The sequence below is a fragment of the Mixophyes fleayi genome, chromosome 4 (genome assembly GCF_038048845.1).
Source record: "Mixophyes fleayi isolate aMixFle1 chromosome 4, aMixFle1.hap1, whole genome shotgun sequence".
Taxonomy (NCBI): Eukaryota; Metazoa; Chordata; class Amphibia; order Anura; family Limnodynastidae; genus Mixophyes; species Mixophyes fleayi.
In genome coordinates this window covers 126,303,906-126,325,059 of record NC_134405.1, presented here as the reverse complement: position 1 = coordinate 126,325,059, position 21,154 = coordinate 126,303,906, and the positions used below count along the sequence as shown (strand labels likewise).

General features: G+C 44.0%; 1 protein-coding gene across 1 annotated transcript in view; it reads right to left on the bottom strand.

The window, feature by feature from the left end:
* The window catches only part of MAN2C1 (mannosidase alpha class 2C member 1), a 75,517-nt gene that overhangs the window by 30,364 nt on the left and 23,999 nt on the right, over window positions 1-21,154 (bottom strand). The window contains exons 11-18 of the mRNA XM_075208169.1: window positions 20,861-20,956; window positions 18,614-18,759; window positions 18,296-18,419; window positions 17,672-17,793; window positions 15,690-15,775; window positions 4,141-4,311; window positions 1,548-1,630; window positions 50-144 (exon numbers count right to left, since the gene is read on the bottom strand). Coding sequence (XP_075064270.1) covers window positions 50-144; window positions 1,548-1,630; window positions 4,141-4,311; window positions 15,690-15,775; window positions 17,672-17,793; window positions 18,296-18,419; window positions 18,614-18,759; window positions 20,861-20,956 — 923 coding nt within the window. The remainder of the gene's footprint in view (window positions 1-49; window positions 145-1,547; window positions 1,631-4,140; window positions 4,312-15,689; window positions 15,776-17,671; window positions 17,794-18,295; window positions 18,420-18,613; window positions 18,760-20,860; window positions 20,957-21,154) is intronic.

Sequence of the window (21,154 nt, the reverse complement as noted above, 5' to 3'; positions counted from 1 at the left end):
AGCATCATTATTGTAAATTTAAATTATTATAGCTTCACAACTGCTTTACCTGTTGCAGGATAAGAGTTTTAGTGATGTCAAACGTCCCATAGAATCAATGTTGGCGCACAGGATCCCATTCTCCATGGTTACAGAACCGTTATCCTGATGAGATGAGGGAACAAAACAAACATACATATAGGAAATATTTCCCTAAATTGGTTAGCTGGAAGCAAACCATAACAAGCTGTAAATGAGTGAAAAATATTCTACATGCTCTTAGCAGTCTAAGACAATACATATTACTACAAAAAGGAAAAAGATATGTAAACAAAAGTGCCTAAGGTACGAAATATTTGTCCAAATCTGTTTTTCTTAAAATTGAATTTCAAATCATCATTCAAAGTGTATTTAATAAAGATGAATATTATGAACGCATTTTGCATAATTATGATATTATTAGAATGCCACTTTGGAAAGGTATGTAGACTTGTCATTCTCCCATTAAGTATTAATGCACATGGGCAACGTGCTAGCGGAACCTTCAGCCTATATTGGGGTCATTGCAGCTTGAACAGTTGTCAAAATAGGGTCATTGATCTCTATCGTGAACACAATGTCAATAGATATTGACACATTCCCAAATATTTGACGTACCATAAAACAGCATTCATTCAACAAAATGTCAATAAATACAAACATAGCGTTCAGAAAGAGCAAATCTACCTACCTTGACAGCCATTCAAATTGCTATAACAAGAGCACAGGCTAAGCATGTTAGGCATGTAGTAAGCCCATATAAGCACCCTTAAACCCAAAGATTTTTCTAGCAGGATATGTGTTAAACAGAGTAGAACACTTATAACTAGATTTCCATCCCACCAAAGCACAATGGTTGGGACCATCTTTATATATAAGCAATTTTATATTAGAATGCAACTGAAATTTCCCTCCGCTACATGCAGGTAGTTAGCCATTAGAGAATGGCAATGAGTCAAAGTGAGTGAGTCTATAAAAGGCCAAAAAAACAAAACAAAAAAAAACAAGTATATAAGAAGAAAAATAATAATATCTGAAAAGATACTATTATCTTACATACATTGTCATGCCATCAGGGTACAGACGCCATCTCCTGGGGTAGATGGGGCACTTTTCCACACAACAGCTATAAAAAGTGTCACAGCAGCCCATGTTATGGTACAACTAGCATCAGTTAGTTTTATGAAAAAGAGGGAAACACGATAAAACAAAATAAATCCTGGCCTGGTTGTCTCTCATACATTTGACAATCCCTCTTTGTGGAAAAACAACAAATGTCCAGCTCACAAACAGCAGTTTGCTCTCCCTATAGAGGATTCCAGCCTCTTTTCCAGGTAACACAAACATACACATGTGGCATTTAGGGCATAACAGTCGGGTGTGAGCTGCATAGTCCAAAACCACAGTTCATAGTAAGTTAATTAAGCACTCCATTCTGTTCATATTGCATTTGAAATCAGAATAGTTAAATCATTGAGCACTGTCTTAGAACGTTTAAAGAACATTTAAGGTACTGGTTCCATACATACCTGCAAAACAACTGTGACAGGATGAAGGGGACTCACATGTTCGGGCAGCACAACATAGCCCATACTGGGTACTCTCACTAGTCCTGAAAGAAAGATATTAGGGATGACACATATACAGTATAATGTAGATACCATTATAAGCTGATATAAATACTGTATATGATATGTGTCCCCCTGTATAAATTATACGTTTAATAGTTTGACGTAAGTGACCATATGAAGGCACCAGTAACAGACATTTAGATGCAACCTGAAAGAGTGTACATGGTGCCAGTTCCTTATATAAACCCTTAAATTTGTTCTCTCACACTCAAGTTTACTTTCACTGAACGTAGACAGTTTCCATGTCTGTGTTTTAGTAAGAGTAATGGTAAAACACATTCACCGTTCCTGCAGTGGACAGAAAAGGAGAGGCTGAAGGGGACAGCAAGGGAGGAAAAGAAAAAAATCAATGTGTGTTTGTGTCACATGTACTTAAATATTTAAATATATACTTAAATGTAAAGTGAGTGTCTCTGATAGTGTATGTTGTCGTCAATTCTTGAATATAGCACTGCCATGTCATTTAATATATCAAATTTTGCTTCAGTGTTGTTGGGTCATGCTGCAGTGTATTATGTGTGTTTTCATGCTTGTCTACCCAAAAGCCAAAAGGCAAGTGCAGTAAGCCTGAAGACACAAATTGCCCTCTTTAGAAGAAGGAGAGGTGGGATCAGGGAGGATGGCCTACTCTTCCGGGCGTCCTGGTGAACTCCCTGAAATTCAACAGTCTCTAAAAATTAAGCATAAACCAAAATACTAGATCCTACAGCCAGAATGAGTTTATACATTATCTGTACTCTGTAACACAGATTACAAAGTAGGAAAATCATTTCTGCTTGAAACTTTACAATAAGTTAGTCATGTAAGCTATGGTTTTTAAAAAGTCACCAAGTCAAGAACTTTCTTCTTTCTTTCCTTGATCTCTTACAAAAATAAAATAAAATAAAATAATGAGTTTTTACATAGAGGTATGCTTGACAACACAATGCTTCAAATCACTGATAGGTTCTGTTGGAGGACACTGCTCCTTTTTTTTTTTTTTTTTTTAAACTATTTATTTTGAAAAATAGCAATCATGTACACATAAGAATCAACAATTAGTACATTTGCAGGGCAAGAGACAAAAACAGAGAACGGTACATGTGACGGGCATAAGTCAAGGAAGCTGAAAATGTTTGAGTAGCAAATCTATAAAATAGCCAGAGGTTGTCAATAAACAGGCAGGTAAGTATACAATTGTTATCTAGAACACTCAAGACACTATAACATTTTATAACAATATAATGTGGGGGAGGGGGGGGGGGCACTGGTCGCCACCGAGATTGAAAGAAAAAGAGAACATACTTCCCAATTATCCACACAGTTCCTTATCCCTTTCTTTCCTTTTTAAGAAGAGAAACAAATAAATAAAAGAGGGGCAATAAAAGTTTCAGAGGTGATTACTACTTAGATGCTCCGGGGAGGGAAACAGCATCGAGAGTCCAGAGTCAGGCCACCTATGAACCTGGGGAGTCTTTTTATGGGGAAGGAGTTGGTACAGGAGGTAAGGGGTTATAAGTAAAGCCAAGGAGCCCAAACCTGGTGAAATTTATCACCCTTATCATGTAGGTGGTATGTAATCTGTTCCATCCGAGCAATAAACCAGATATAGGATCGCAGGGCCGCCATAGTGGGGGGTTAGCTTGTTTCCAAGACTTAGCTACTAGGCATCGCGCAGCTGCAAGGACATTGGAAGCCAATTTTGCAGACTGTCTATCATCATCAATCAAAGGGTAACAGAGAAGAAAAGACCATGGGTCTTTCCGGACAGGGCATGGAAGGAGGGAGGAGAGGAGGGCCCTAACTCGATCCCAAAAGGAGGATATTTTAGGGCAGGACCACCAGATATGCCAAAAGGAGCCCATCTGGCCATAACCCCGCCAACATAATGGAGAACTAGAGGGGAACATTTTAGTGAGTTTGTCAGGGGTGTAGTACCACCTATAGTATACTTTGTATGCGTTCTCCTTCACCAAAGTGGAAATAGAGCTGGTGGCAACTTGATCCCTTATGATTTCCCAGTAGTCCTCCTCTGGGGGGGGGCCCAGGTCCCTCTCCCACTCCCTCTCATGCCTACCGCCCGTAGGTAAGACACTGCTCCTTTTACTGTATCACACACTGGCTTGCTTCCATTCTACTCCTCACATCATAATGCTAAACCTCTCACATATAGCCCTCACTCCCCGAATCACAAGGTAAAACCATACACTGCCTCTTAAAGGTTCAGTACACTCATCTCTTGAAATACTTTCAACATTGTGATGAACTGACAACAGGAGGTTTTATCAGCTGAAGACGGAAGGTTGATAATAATAACATTGTCTGATCCTAGTCAAGCGCACCTGCGTCTACACATGCCCCACACCAAAACATTATGTCATTTTTAATGATATACTACTATTGTAAAGGCACACATACTCTACTACATTGTGTATGTCAAAATAAATGCACATTTTTTCACATTTGTTACATAACCATAAATAAATGACGGTACTTATTTTTAAGAATGTACCCAAGTTCTGTTCTCCTGTTGGTCCCGGGATAGAAATAACCTCTGTGCGCTCCCAAGGCAGAGTGTTTATTACTGTGAAGGAGTGACTAGTTGTAGGCTGGGTCAGGAAAACTGTTTTCAGCAATGTCTGTATACTGCCACTGAGAAGTATTGCTCCTTCTGTTCGGATTTCTGTAAAAAAATAAATATATCTCTGAAAAACTGTCCGTTCATGGGAAAAATATGGTACCAGCAAACATGGGAATATACATATCTCTCTCTCATTCTATATATATATATATATATATATATATATATATATATATATATATATATATTCCATAAGCAAAACACCTTACGGTTTAACATGTCCAATTAAGGTTCTTTATACACAATCTACAATGTATGAATACGATTGAAACTCTTCAACTCAAACTGCAAAAAGCAATGAAATTACAACAATTAAGGCAGAAGCATTAATGGTCGTGTTGCTTGCACAATTCATACATGGTATGCCATCACATCCTGTGGTTAGCTGCAGATTCAGCACTATCATGGAGTGAGATTGCAGTCATTCACAAAACGGTGGAGCTGCTAATTCACAGATTTGTGTGTTCACTGGAATACACAGATGATAATCCCCACAGTCATCCCTCTTAGTCCTGATTTATGGATGGTAATTTATAGAAGTGTGTATGCAAGTTTGGAGCTACATACTAGAGCCTGGTTTGTGAATGTACAGACATTTGGCTGAACAGAACCTCATATTGAGGATTTAGTATTTACAAGTGCATAACTGAAGTTTGAGCATCAGTACTCTTATTAACTGAGGATTTGGTAAACCAGCTGGTTACTTCTGCAATACGACCTTATCCAATTGAGGACCTTTCATTTTTACCAGAGCTGGACTAATTTTGTTTCCTTTATTTTCTCTGAGCAATTATAACATCTGTATCTATCTGTATATGCGGATTTGAGCACTCGCTGCACGTTTAAAATACTTTGTATTGTTGGCAATCCATTTGCATGAAGTTTTTACTTTATTAATAAATACATTCGATATCCTTTATTATTACATTAAAATAAACTAGTTTTAATTTTTATTTTGCTGTGGGAACATATTCTTATTTCATGTATATACCCCTTGCAGCTTTGTTCTGGTGCTCTCTGTGCGTTCAGTTTACACTACTGAGCAGTTTACCGGGAAATATTTTATTAGTTAAGTCTTGTTGGCTTTATGTATCCTTGAATTGTTGTTAACAGTCATCATCACCATCACCATTTATTTATATAGCGCCACTAATTCCGCAGCGCTGTACAAAGATCTTACTCACATCAGTCCCTGCCCCATTGGGGCTTACAGTCTAAACTCCCTAATACACACACACACAGACAGACAAACACACAGACGGACTAGGGTCAATTTGTTAGTGGCCAATTAACCTACCAGTCAGCTCAGGCCTTGTAAGGGAATGTAATGGCAAACTTTGCTCACTGATAACCAAACTAAGCAGAAGCTTCTCTACCATTTAAATGTATTTCAAATATATTATTTTGTAGTTTTTTTTATGAAGTTATTCTACTGTCCCTAAGACACAGAGACCCTAAACTACGATAAAGGTAAACTAAGAAAATGTAATACTACTGTACGTGTGTATTCCAGTGAACACACAAATCTGTGAATTAGCAGCTCCACCATTTTGTGAGTGACAGCAATCTCACTCCATGATCGTGCTGAATCTGCAGCTAACCGCAGGATGTGATGGCATACTGTGTCTGTATTGGGCAAAGGAACACGTCCATTAATGTTTCTGCCTTAATTGTTGTAATTTCATTGCTTTTTGCAGTTTGAGTTGAAGAGTTTCAATCGTATTCATACATAGTAGATTTTGTATAAGGAACCTTAATTGGACATGTTAAACCGTAAGGTTTTTTGTCTATGGAATTTCATGGCTTTTTGTAAAGTGAAAATATTGATAATAAATTCATGACCTTAGAATTTCACAGCAGTTAAAAATAGTGGAAACTAGATGGGCCAAGTGGTTCTTCTTAATTCCTAATAAACAAGAGTGTTTACATTGCTCTACTATATTAGCCTCTACCACCTCTGTTAGATGCCTATCCCACCTGTCCCTTACTGTTTTGATAAAGTAATTTTTCCTCTAAACCTAGCTTCCTCCATTTCCAGTGCATGTCTTTTTTTCACATATCCCCAACTGCCCACCAGTTTTGTAACCGCATGCACATATCACCGCCGTTTGCACCAGCTTTAATCTCATGTTACCTCCTGTGTACCAGTGTCTCTCACTTGACACCCCATTCTCACCAGCTCTATTTTCACTTGTCACCCCCTTTGCACTAACGAATCTTTCAAATGTCACTCCCTGCGCACCAGCTTTTGTCACATGTCACACATGTATGTATGTTCTGGCAGCCATTGATCCAGTATGTATGTTCTGCCAGACAGTGGCAGGGTCTGTCTGTCTGTTGTGGCAGACAGTGGTGGGGTACAGAATATATGTAGGTATATGTTCTGGCAGGAAGTGATTGGGTGCTGAATGTATGTTCTTGCAGGCAGCAATATGGTGCAGTATGTATGCAAGTATGTTTTGGCAGGCAGTGATAGAGTGCAGCATGTACGTATGTTTGTTATGGCAGGCTGTGATAGGGTGCCGTGTGTTTCTTGTGACAGACAGTGGTGGGGTGCAGTATGCATGTATGTATGTATGTATGTATGTATGTCTGGCAGTCAGTGGAGGCGTGCAGTATGTATGCATGCATGTTCTGGCAGTCAGTGGCGGCGTGCAGTATGTATGCATGCATGTTCTGGCAGTCAGTGGCGGCAGGCAGTATGTATGCATGCATGTTCTGGCAGTCAGTGGCGGCGTGCAGTATGTATGCATGCATGTTCTGGCAGTCAGTGGCGGCAGGCAGTATGTATGCATGCATGTTTTGTCAGTCAGTGGCGGCGTGCAGTATGTATGCATGCATGTTCTGGCAGTCAGTGGCGGCAGGCAGTATGTATGCATGCATGTTCTGGCAGTCAGTGGCGGCAGGCAGTATGTATGCATGCATGTTCTGGCAGTCAGTGGAGGCGTGCAGTATGTATGCATGCATGTTCTGGCAGTCAGTGGCGGCGGGCAGTATGTATGCATGCATGTTATGGCAGTCAGTGGAGGCGTGGTGCAGTATGTACCACATTGTGCTTATGTGCATCCTACCAGCAGCACTGTAAACACCTCCCCAGTCCTCAAACTTGAGTCCTTGTTGATACTGGTCACTAGTAAAAGCAGACAGACTTTTACAGAGATGCTGACAGAAAAGTCCTCCAAGACAGGAAGTGATGAAACGGACTGTCAGATTAGCTGTGAGTTAAACCTCCATGGTTTCAGCAGCAGAGTTCTCACACAGCAGTACAGCACAACACTGGGAAAGAGCAGTGTGTGTGTGAAAACACTACATTCTGCTGACGAACCAATGAGTAAAACACAGCCCACAGCAGGCAATGAGAAGTGGGTGTGTATAGATTATCTGCAGCTTCTCTCCAGTACATGTCACTTGTAAAGAGGGACATGTCAGATGCTAATGTCCAGATGCCTTACGCTGTTATCACCACTGAGAGTGATCAGTACAAGTACCACAAAGCACTTTTGAATTTTGCGCTCCCAGGTAAGTGCAGTGAATAAATTAACTGATGTCACTGAAGGGTGGGAGGTTTACAATGGATTCACTAACAGCTGTCTCAGGGAGAGATTAAACTCTCAATTGAGAGCAGTGGCTGGGCTAATAGTACTATAGGGTGCCCCTCCCATATCCCCAAAATAACTAACCAGCCTCCGTGGCTAGAGAATGTGGGTAATTTCATCAGCTCAGAGATGAAAATCTCTTAGCCAGAGACTCAGCCATGTTTCTGCTTTCACGTGAAGCCAGTCTGAGTACACCCAGCTCACACCTCTAACTGACATGTGCAACGTTATGAAATCCTCTCTCTTTAAAATGGGGCATATTTTACTAAATTGTAAAAAAAAAATATAACTTTCTCAAAATTTTAAACCCTCAAAAGGCACTCCTCAGTCATAATAGCTTTCTAATAAAACAAACCCCAAGTCTTTAAACCTCCTGTACACTGAGTTACCGTATTTCCCCATGTATAAGGCGCTCCCATGTATAAGACGCACCTTACTTTTGGCCCTGAAATTTGGAAAAAAAATATTACGGTAGCTGTCCTTGCCTGCTGGATCCCCGCTGACACTCTGCCTTCTGCATCCCCGCTGACTGTCCCCGCCTGCTGGATCGTGCTGACACTCTGCCTTCTGCATCCCCGCTGCCTGTCCCCCGCATGCTGTATCGCGCTGACACTCTGCCTCCTTCTGCATCCCCGCTGCCTGTCCCCGCCTGCTGGATCGCGCTGACACTCTGCCTTCTGCATCCCCGCTGACTGTCCCCGCCTGCTGGATCGCGCTGACACTCTGCCTCCTTCTGCATCCCCGCTGCCTGTCCCCCGCCTGCTGGATCGCGCTGACACTCTGCCTTCCGCATCCCCGCTGACTGTCCCCACCTGCTGGATCACGCTGACACTCTGCTTTCTGCATCCCCGCTGACTGTCCCCACCTGCTGGATCGCGCTGACACTCTGCCTCCTTCTGCATCCCCGCTGCCTGTCCCCGCCTGCTGGATCACGCTGACACTCTGCCTTCTGCATCCCCACTGACTGTCCTCGCCTGCTGGATCGCGCTGACACGCTGCCTGTCCCCCTCCTACTGGATCACCCCCCGCCCCCCCTCCGCTGCCCCTGTATCGCTACCCCTGTATAAGACGCACCCAGGTTTTGGACCCAAAATTTTTGCGAAAAAGGTGCGTCTTATACATGGGGAAATACGGTATGTTCTCCCCCAAAAAAAGAAAAACGATGACTTCTGTAAAACAGGAAGTGGAAAAAAAACGCGAGATTTTAAACTTTAGATTATTCCTAATTTGTCATTTTTTTTTTCTCATTTTCTGAAACTTGGCATGCGTCACCTATGGACGGTTCTTCAGTCGCATGCCATATTTGGGCTGGCTCTTAACACAATCATCTAGCAAAGTCTATATGACAGAGGATCCCTTTTATAGTGACAATAGGCACATCTTGATGACCTCAGCAGGAAACTTTCAGTGTGAATGAGAAAGTTCTGCACATGCTCAGAACTGCTGTGGATTGTTGTTAAGAAACAAAGGAAACCAGACCAGACTTCTGATGCAGGAGAGCTTGGGCAAGACAGGCAAATGCTGAAGTCCTGTAACGGTGGGCAAGCTGTAGGAAATGGCTTGCCCAAATAGGGAAAGAGCGGCATGTCTGGGCTGAGGACGGACATGCCGCTGCTATAGTCCCCGTCGGCGGTGACACCCTGTTGGTGTAATGGTCAAGTGTCCGAACCACCTCTGCAATGCGTATGTCTTTATTTGGACTGTGCCTTAATGTTTTCCCCCAAAAATAATCTCATTATACATATCAATGACTGCCATTTTCCAAAATGCATATGACCAAAATCATTGAACCCAGCAAGTCTTCCCCACTGCACACAATAATTAAAGAATGAATAGCCACATTTCTATCCTATGTTTATAGCTTGATCCTCTAATGCAGGCCTGTCCAGGTGTTGTGAAACTACAAGCCCCAGCATGCTTTGCCAGTAGACAACCTGTTGATAGCTGGAAGGGCATTCTGGGACTTGTAGTTTCACAACATCTGAAGGGCCGCAGGTTGGACAGGCCTGCTCTAATGTGTGCTGTGGGGACATCCTCCATTTTCAGCCACACACTGCTGTTAACCACCCCAATTTGTAGGGATACATCCCCATAGTCATATATTGCAGAGAGGTACATCCCCATTGCAAATCATATATTGCAGACATATACCGATCAATCACAGCATTAAAACCTCCTGCTTAATATTGTGTAGGTACCCCTCATGTCACTAAAACTGCTCTGACGCATCGCAGCATAGACTCCACAAGAGTTCTAAAGGTGTCCTGTGGTAACTGGCACAAAGACATTAGCAGCAGATCCTTTAAGTCCTGTAAGTTGCAAGGTGGAGCCTCTATGGCTCTGACTTGTTTTTCAAGACATCCCTCAGATCGGATTGAGACCTGGGGAATTTGGAGGCCAAGTCAACACCTTGAACTTTTGTCATGTTTCTCAAACCATTCCTCAACAATTTCTGCAGTGTGGTAGGGTGCATTATCCTACTAAAAGAGGCCACTGCCATCAGGGAATACCGTAGCCAAGAACGGGATTCATCCTGTTTCCAACAATGTTAAGGTAGGTGGTACATGTCAAAGTAACATCTACATGAAATAGCAAGACCAAAGGTTTCCAAGCAGGACATTGGCAAGAGCATTAAACTGCCTACACCGGCTTGCCTTCTTCCCATAATGCATCCTGGCACCATCTCTTCCTCATGTAAATGACATACGCGCACCCAACCGTCCACACTATATACAAGAAAATGTGATTCATTAGAGCAGGCCATCTTCTTCCATTGCTGTATGGTCTATTTCTGTGCCCATTGCAGTCACTTTCGGCGGTGGAAAGGGGTCAACAACGTCACTCTGAACGGTCTGTAGCTACACAGCAAGGTGTGATGCACTCTGTTCTGACATCTTTCTATTATAGTCAGCATTAAATGTTTCAGCAATTTGTGCTATAGTAGCTCTTCTGTGAGATAGGACCAGACGGGCTAGCCTTCGCTCTCTCCATGCTGTTGCCGGTTCCCTGTTTGTCCTTCCTTCATCACTTTTGGTTAGGTACTAGCCACTGCATACCCGGAATACCACACAAGACCTGCCCTTTTGGAGATGCTCTGACCCAGTCTTCTATCCATCCAAATTTGTCCCTTGCCAAAGTCGCTCAGTTTCTTACTATTGCCCATTTTACTGCTTCCAACACATTACCTTCAAGAACTGACTGATCACTTGCTGCCTATTATATCCCACCCCTTGACAGGTTCCATTGTAACAAGATAATCAATGTTATTCACTTCACTTGTCACTGGTTTTAATGTTGAGGTTGATCGGTGTATATTTCTATTTCTATCCATAAAAAGTATTACAGAGATACATTCCCATTGATAGCCATATATTGCAGAGAGACATCCCCATTGCTGGCCATATATTACAAAGACACATCCCCATTGCTGGCCATATGTTGCAGAGACACATCCCAATTGCTGGCCATATATTGCAGAGACACATCCCAATTGGTGGCCATATATTGCAGAGACACATCCCCATTGTTAGCCATATATTGCAGAGACACATCCCAATCTGGGTAATGCTGCCCTCCACTAACCTCGTCTGCCCCATCCATCCATATGCCCACCACTGACCGCCGCTGCCTCCACTACCACAGGCCGTGGCTTGGGCCTACTACCCCCCTGGTTTCTTACCTCCGGTGCTCCAGTGTGACGCCTCCAGCCGCCCCTGGCTTTGGTTGTGTCCCGCTCGAGTCTGCTCCTTCTCTGGCTCCCCTGCTCGGACCCCCGTTCCGTCCAAGCTGCCCGATGCGGGCCGTGCTCCGCTTTCTTCGGTGAGGGTGCATGCCATCTGCTAACTGGATCCGCCTCGTGTCTCCCGGTGCCTGGTCCGCCTGCTGTCTCCTACTGTCTACCCCCTGAACACGTGGCTGACCGCCGCCTGCTGTCCCCGATCCGCCTGAGCTGCCTGGGTCTCCCTGCCTCCTGGTCAGCCAGGACATCCGCCACCTGGTCTTCCTGTCCCTGTTGGCAACGCTGCCTGCTGGTCTCCCGCTGCCTGCTCCTGATCTCTGTGGTGATCGGACCTGCACTCACCTTCCCCGATCTCTGGACTGCTATCTCCTGCTGCCTCTCCTCGTGTCTCCCCCGCCTGGTCTGCCGGCCATTTCCTTTGGACACCCGCCGCCTGGTCTGCCGCCATCTCATCTCATGTCGCCTTGTCTTCGTCCTGCGGGCAGCCTTGCCACGTCTCCCGCTGCCTGTTCCTGATCTCTGGTCTACACTACACTGACGACTACAACGACCTGAGGTGATTAGCCCTGCACTCCCCTTCCCCGGCCTCTGGACTCTCCAACCGGGACCCTCTGGACTCTCCAACCGGGACTCTCCCGTTCCTCACACCTGGTACCGGCTCTCTGCAGCCCGCTGTTTAATCCTATTACTTTGATTTATTTCATTTTATGACTTCGATTTTATCGTTACTTCGATTTATTTTATCGTATTGTAGTGTATTCCATTTTATCTTATGTTTTTCTTATTGCTTTGCATCTTATCTTAATATTTTATCTTATATTATTCGCACTGTAATTTTTATTCGCTTTTTTTCCATTTCATCCCATTTTTCATTTTCTTATTTCATTTCATGTCATTGCATCTGCACTTTATATTAAATTTTATTGCATTGCATTTAACTGCATTTCATATTGTTTTCGCCACTGCCTTTGATCATGCTCTGTACAATGCAGCCCCGCTCATTTCTCATACCTATCCTCTCTTGCCCAACTCTCACCACCCCACCTCTCACCCTCCCCCTCGCTCCTCCAACCCCGACAATCTCATCCGCATCTCCCCTGCTCCCATCCTCCCTTTCTCATGTACCCTCTGGAACTCCAGGTCCATCCGTAACAAACTATCCTCCGTCCATGACCTCTTCATCTCCAACTCTCTAAATCTTCTTGCCATCACTGAAACCTGGCTTACTTCTTCTGACACTGCCTCGCCTGCTGCTCTCTCCTACGGGGGTCTCTCCTTCACTTACTCCACCAGACCGGATGAGCGCCCAGGAGGTGGAGTGGGCCTCCTCCTGTCCCCTAACTGTACTTTTCGGGCAATTCCTACTTTACCTTCCCTCTCCTTCAAAGTTCACTCCATCCGTCTCTTCTCCCCTATCCACCTCCGTGTCTCCGTCATCTAACGTCCCCCCGTCCCTCTTCCTCGACAACTTCGCTGCCTGGCTCCCCCACTACCTCGCCTCTGACCTCCCCTCCATCATACTTGGCGACTTTAACATCCCCATTGACAACCGTTCCGACCCCGCCACCATCAAACTTCTCGCCCTTTCCTCCTCTCTTGGCCTCACTCAGTGGACCTCTTCCCCCACCGGTCTTGGTCACTCCCTCGACCTTGTCTTCTCTCATCTCTGTGATCTCTCTGACTTCTCTAACTCTCCCTTCCCACTCTCTGACCACCATCTCCTCTCCTTCAATCTGTCGTCCTCCCCAGCTCCCGCCTCGCCTAAAGCCACCCTCACTAGGCGCAACCTTGATGCTATTGACTCTTCCTCTTTCACCTCCTCTCTTGAAACTCTACTATCACCTCTTCCTTCCCTGGCCTGTCCTGACGAGGCGTCCTCTCTTTACAACCTCTCCCTCACTACTGCCCTTGGTGCTGTTGCCCCGGCCTCCGCTATCCGCAGACGCTGCCTCATTCCCCATCCCTGGCACTCCAAACTCACCCGCTTCCTCCAAAAGTGCTCTCGCACTGCTGAACGCCTCTGGAGGAAATCTCGCTCCCTGGCCGACTTCCTTCACTTTAAATTCATTCTTTCCTCTTTCTGCTCTGCCCTCTCCCTCGCTAAACAATCCTTCTTCAAGTCCCTCATTTCTTCACAATCCTCCAACCCCCGCCGCCTCTTTGCCACCTTCAACTCCCTCCTCTCTCTCCCTCCCTCACCCGTCCCGCCCTCCCTCTCCGCTTCTGACTTTGCCACATTTTTCTCTTCCAAAATTGAGGCCATCAGACTGAACATCTCCTCCTCCCCTTCTCCCGCCACCCTCATCGCCTCACCTCCCGCCAACAATCAACTCTGGTGCTCCTTTTGCCCCACAACAGGGGAAGAAGTTATCTCCCTCATTCTTTCTTCTCCTCCCTCTACCTGTCCTCTCGATCCCATCCCCTCCCACCTCCTTCGCTCTCTTTCTCCCACTGTCTGCTCCTACCTTGCTCACCTCTTCAACTTATCACTCTCCTCTGGTGCAGTCCCCTCCTCCTTTAAACACGCTCTTATCTCTCCCATACTCAGAAAACCCAATCTTGACCCCAGCTCTCTCGCTAACTATCGCCCCATCTCACTGCTCCCCTTTGCCTCCAAATTACTTGAGCGGATTGTCTGCAGCCGCCTAACCAGGCACCTCTCTGCCTTTTCCCTCCTTGACCCCTTCCAATCCGGCTACCGTCCTCTTCACTCCACCGAAACTGCACTGGCCAAGGTTACTAATGACCTTCTATCGGCCAAATCCAAGGGTCACTTCTCCCTACTAATCCTCCTTGACCTCTCTGCAGCCTTTGACACAGTGGACCAACCCCTCCTGCTGCAAACTCTTCTCTCTTTCGGCCTCTCCGGATCTGTCCACGCCTGGTTCACCTCATACCTTGCTAACCGCTCCTTCTCTGTATCCACGTCTTCCGGCTCTTCCTCCTCCCCCTACCCTCTCCCTGTAGGAGTCCCTCAGGGCTCCGTCCTCGGCCCTCTACTCTTCTCCCCTTGGTGCTCTCATCTCCTCCTTCGGTCTTTAATATCACCTTTATGCTGATGACATTCAACTCTACACCTCTTCTCCTGATCTTTCTCCCACCCTCCTCTCTCGTGTATCTGACTGCCTCTCCGCCATCTCATCCTGGATGTCCAAGCGTTTTCTCAAAATCAATATCTCTAAGACAGAACTCATTGTCTTTCCTCCGTCCAGACTCCCTTCCCACCATGACCTCTCTATAGTCGTCAACAACACCACAATCTCCTCTGTCACCCAACTCCGCTGCCTGGGTGTCACCCTCGACTCCTCTCTCTCCTTTGCCCCCCATATTCATGCCCTTGCCCAAGCCTGTCGCTTCCAACTACGCAACATCGCCCGCATTCGTCCCTTTCTCTCTCAGGATGCCACTAAGACTATCATCCACGCACTCATCATCTCCCGCCTGGATTACTGCAATCTCCTCCTCACCGGCCTCCCCCACTCCCATCTCTCCCCCCTCCGCTCTATACTCAATGCGGCTGCGAGACTCCTCTTCCTCTCACGCCGCTCCTCCTCTGCCTTCCCTCTCTGCCTTGCCTTACACTGGCTCCCCTTCCCCTACAGAATCCTTTTCAAACTCCTCACCACCACTTACAAGGCTCTTTCCAACTCCATTCACACCCCTGCCCACTCCCTGCGCTCGGCCAATGATCGACGCCTCTCCTCAACTCTCATCACCTCTTCCCACTCCAGAATCCAAGACTTTTCCCGCGATGCCCCCCTTCACTGGAATGAACTCCCTTGTTCCATCCGCCTCTCTCCTACTCTGTGATCCTTCAAACGTGCGCTGAAAACCCACCTCTTCCTCAAAGCATACCAACCATCCACATAACCCCGCCACTCGCTCTCAACTCGCCCACCCCCTTGCCTCATCCGGTTCCCCCTGTGCCTGTTCTGTGACTTCTTAATAGATTTCTCCTAAAAAGAGTCCCACTTACATTGCAATGTGTATAGACTATACACATACAGTACACTCTAGAACAAAAAATTAGAGGTATAAATTAAGATAGTGTTTACAAAAATGAAACAAAACAGGAGTTCTCTTACCTTCAAAGTACCTAATTGCATCCTCAACCACCTGCTGGATACAGCTCCCTGGTAATACATCATGAAACTGATTCAACAGGAGTAACCTTGAGAGTAGGACAGACGAAGACATTATAAGCTGAAGTAAAATCATACATATCACTAAGGCCATATTAGAGTAATAACATCCATGAGTGATATATAGCACACATAGCATGTTTAAGGAATGATGTTTGTGTGCTAAAACGTCATGCATAGATCTGGAAAGCACTAGAAGGGCTTGGTCTCCCAAACATAGAAAATGATTGATTACATGCAGTCTTCACTAAAAAAGGATCAGGGGACTGCTAACCATTAGACTGCATAACGATCCTTAAGAATACAGGTTCTTAACCTATGGTTTGGGCCGCAAACATGGGTAACCACACCATTCAGAGCATATCAAATAGTAAATAAGGTAGCAGGTAATAAATAAATAAGTAAATAAATAAACACTATTTTTTTTTCTTAATCTACAAACTTTCTATATGAAAATATTTACTGAGCAGTTATAAGCAAGAGACCTGTGGCTCTTAAGAGGTTCTTGATTCCATCTTACAGTGTGCTCTAATTGGCAACTAATCTTCCCTCAAAGGGATGTGGAGTGCAACCATTTTCAAAGCAAATGTGCACTGATCCAAAAGAATCCACACCTCACTATGGCAACATAGCACTAAGCACTAAGTAACCATACTAGACCTCTAGTAAGAAAATGCAGAAATGCCAGTCACCAATGCCAGTCACATATCTGCATTTCCAGCTACAATTGCTATCCTACCACTTTATGTATCAATTGTTCCCCACAACTCTTAGAGGCATATTCAATTAGATCCGTGATCGCATGACTGGCACTGGCGATAAAGGAAGGGGGACTCTGATATCTGTGCAATGTATGGCTGGCCCTGGGTGTAAAGGGGGGTGGAGCTCTGGTATATCTGTGCAATGTATTGCAGGCACTGGGTGTAAAGGGGTGACTGGAGCTCTGGTATCTCTGTGCAATGTATTTCTGGCACTGGGTGTAAAGGGGGTTGGAGCTCTGGTATCTCTGTGAAATGTATGGCTGGCACTGGGGATGAAAGGAGGGAGTGGAGCTCTGGTATCTCTGCAATGTATTGCTGGCACTGGGTGTAAAGGAGGGTGGAGCTCTGGTATCTCTGTGAAATGTATAGCTGCGACTGGGGATGAAAGGAGGGAGTGGAGTTCTGGTATCTGTGCAATGTATTGCTGGCACTGGGTGTAAAGGAGGGTGGAGCTCTGGTATCTCTGTGCAATGTATTTCTGGCACTGGTTGTAAAGGAGGGTGGAGCTCTGGTATATCTGTGCAATGTATGACTGGCACTGGGGATGAAGAGAGGAGGTGGAGCTCTAGTGTCTGTGCAATGTATAGCTGGCACAGGGTGTAAAAGCGTGGCTGGAGGTCTGGTATCTCTGTACAATGTAAGGTTGGCACGGAGGGGGGGGGGGGGGGGATTGCCAGTATTTCTGTGCAATGTATGCCTGGTAATTGGCAATTGGTTGTAATGAGGAAACACTGTAGCTACATATGTAACCTAGGTATAATATTATTATGTATAACATATATGTAGCTATATATGTTGCCTAGGAACATAGCTATATTCCAAATTATACTATCCTTTAATGGAAAAAAATGACACCCTAAATGAAGCCACGCTCGTTATTTAGCACAGGTCGCTCCCACTTGAGGGAACATTGAGACTATGGCTCCCCAGCTGCTATCAGCAAGGCTACATTAGAATACAGTTTAGAGTTTTGCATATTAAAAAAGTGTATGTGTTGTATGGTGTGGTTTTCACTGCAAATAAATAGCTTTCATGCTGCTTTGTTAATACTGTACTGTATACAGATAGTTCTATTGTTTTCTGTAGAAAAAGGAGTATTTGGGACAGGTCAACTATATACTTAAACTAAAGAAAATCTGCTTGCCCAAAAACAGTTTACAATACCTCCACAGATGCTGAAGCTTATTAGCTGGGTAAATGAAACTCTTATCATGGGCCAGGGCAATGGAGCTGAGGATTTCCACATCATGCAGTAACTGCTCACACTGCCGGTTCCCTTTCTTGATCTAAAGAACAAATAATATTTTAGGCCTGGTGCAGGGAGAATCAATTCATGTCTTCTAATAATGTGACCACAGCAGGTTACACAATACATTTCTGCAGCACCCTGGATATGGGGGCTCAGTCAGAAATAACGCAGAGAAAACATATAATGCATTGCTCAAGATATATGGGATTTTAATCTCAGTGACTCTTTATAAGTAGAGTACAATAATTTATTACACCACAGTAGAGAGAAGCAGCAGTATTTTATATGCAAATATTATTTGCCTTTATTTTCTTTAGCTGCTGGGAACTGTAAACAGCACCATCTTAGTATAGATCTATTAAACACTCCCCACAGAGCAGATTAAAATATTGTATTACCACTGACCTGTTAAGTACTTTTGGAATGTGATGTGATGTTTAACACTTGTTTTTTTAGCTTAATCCAATGCAATGTTGTGAACTAAAAAGCAAACCACAAAGAACTTGATTGTATACCGATATACAACAATATTGAAGTACCTGTGCTTGAGTTGTGTATGTGCCATTATGCAGCTCAAGAAACAGTTCTCCCACCCAGGTACAGAGCTGAGATGTGTCTGACTCCAAGGAAGAAAAAAAATTATCAGGAGTAGAGAGTTGTACTCTGTAATATAAAAAACATGAAATGGCAATTTAGGGAGATCTTTTGTTAATGCCCTTTTAAATCCCTACTCTGTCATAATTTAATTTATTTGTACTATGATTCGGTGAACACTAGCACTTTTTACTTAACAGTTAGTTAATGACTTGCTAGTAGTGTTTTTTTCCCCAGAGCTTGTTTTAATGACGTGTACTGACTTGGGCAAACCATCTGTGTCCTTCATCCTTCTAAACCTTCCCAACATCTTCTCAGTTGGACCTCCGCCTCCATCACCATAGCCATAGAGGAAAATACTGCAGTTAACGCGACCTTTATCCCTGTTGTTCCTCACAGTTTTAAGCATCTGAAACATTGTGAAGTACAATTAAGTGAAAGAAAAAGGTGTTGTGCAGAGGGATTGGGATTAAGAAGGATTAAGCGACAGTTCAGATAGGGAAATGTGTCTTTACCCATAGGCCTATGATAAATTTCATGGACATTAAAGAAATCTCTGCACGAAAAAGTTACATCGTCATGCCCAGCGACTGTTTCAATCAGTGACTTTCTTCAGTCAGAGACACCACTTGAAATGGTCGTCGGGCATAACTTTGGAACATTTTCTTTGTGTCATTAAATACATTTTCAATCATTACAATACTTGTGCTGGTCTGTTCTATGAATTTAACATTGTGGATCTACAACTATTTGTATGGACCCTGCACTGTGAATCTGCTTGTGCATGTAAATATTGAGTAAATCCTCTGCATGTATTTAGATCTATAAAACAAAGAATATTATTTAGCATTTTTCAGACTGTAATAAGATTGTATTTTTTCAGACTCAGACTCACTTGATACAAGTCAGCCATTTTTTCTTAGCTTTACTATACATTTTATACTTTATAGAGAACTGCATAAAATGTAATCTGTTCAATATTATGGTTTAAGAGTTCCTGTACCCAAAAGAAACTTTATAAAATGTTTAAATAATTACAATTCAGAATGAAATACAGTGGGGTTTAACAGGTAAACCCAGCTGTGTTATTATTAGAATAGTTACTTCAGATAGCCTGCCCTTTCATGCAATTAGTACTCATTGATATTATTTATGTATGGAAACTATAAGGCAGAACAAACACAAAATTAACTACTGACAGATACTATCAGGGTCGGACTGTCTCACCGGGACACTAGGGAAATCCCCATTGTCTGAAGGCCCGCCCCTTTCCCGTAGCAGGGTGGTGTGTGTGTGTGATGGCAAAGGGGGCTTGTGGTAATGCAATGTGTGTATGATTGCAAAGGGGGCTTGTGGCAATGTAGTGTGTGTGTGATAGCACAGGGGGCTTGTGGCTATGTAATGTGTGTGTGTGTATGTGTGTATGTGTTCGTGATGGCCAGGTGGTTTGTGACAGCGTAGTGTGTGTGTGTGTGTGTGTGATGGCACAGGGGGCTTATGGTAATGTAGTGTAGTGTGTGTGTGTGTGTGTGATGGCAGAGGGGGCTTGTGGCAATGTAATGAGTGTGTGACGACAAAGGGGGCTTGTGGCAATGCTGTGTGTGTGTGATGGCAAAGGAGGCTTGTGGCAAAGTAATTGTGTGTGATGGCAAATGGGACTTGTGGCAATGTGTGTGTGACAGCACAGAGGGCTTTTGGCAATGTAATATGTGTGTGTGAGGTAGGTGGTGGATAATGAATATGTGCTATTTTGTTTGTGGGGTGATGGGGAAATTTAATTTAATAGTGGAGACTATTAATTTAAGATGGGTTGGTTTGGGGGCTATTGATTGAATGTGGGGGTGAGTTTGAGGAGAATGAGATCTATTTATTAAATGTGAATTTGAATTATTTAATGGCAGTGATGGTTGCACGTAAGTACTATTAATTTATTGCCGGGGCTGTTTGGAGGGTGGGAAATAAGTTTATTTATTTAATGGGAATACCATTACTTTAATGTTGGGGTTGGTTGGAGGGATATAGATCTATTTATTAAATGGGAATACTATTATTTTAATGATGGGGCTGGAGAAAGGCCTAATTATTAATCGTGGGTGCTATTGATTTAACGCCGGGCCTTGTTGGAGTTTTCTAAATGTACATTTATTTTTTCCAAATAGGGCCCCCAACATTTCAGGATCTAGACAAGTCACAACTAAAGAAACCAGGAGCCAAAGATGGTGAAAGTGACAAGAGCTGGTAGTAGAGAGCAGGACAGTCTGTCAAATGTTCTGATTCTAGTGGGACAATCCCAATTTTTGGTGACTGTTCTGCCCAATCTAAGGAAGCCAAGACTGTGCCCTCTTTGTAGTATATACACACTGCATTCGTTATATACTACACTATGGTGCTAGCTCTCCTTCGTGAGCTTACCACACCCCCTCTAATGGTTTGGTTACGCCTCTACCATTGTATTCCCCTGTGGGCCCTTCATGCCCCAATCAGACACTGGTTACAATGAAATTTCTCACCTCTTCCACTGTGCCCTTCATTCCATACGAGTCCCCTGGAGGGAAGTGAGTCAGGACTTTTGAGCCATCAATGCCGGCCCAGTGAAAGGTATGATGCTACATACAAAGACATGGAGAAAATAAATTCTATTGTGCACTAAAGTGTCTACAAAGCACAAAAGAGTCTATATGCTGTAAGACATTTATGCTTCAAAAGCAGCAACATAGGAACTGAGATAATACCAATGTATGCCTTATACTATATGTACACATGCATTTGTTTTTGGGCATATGGTGGAATTAGTAGTATTTTTC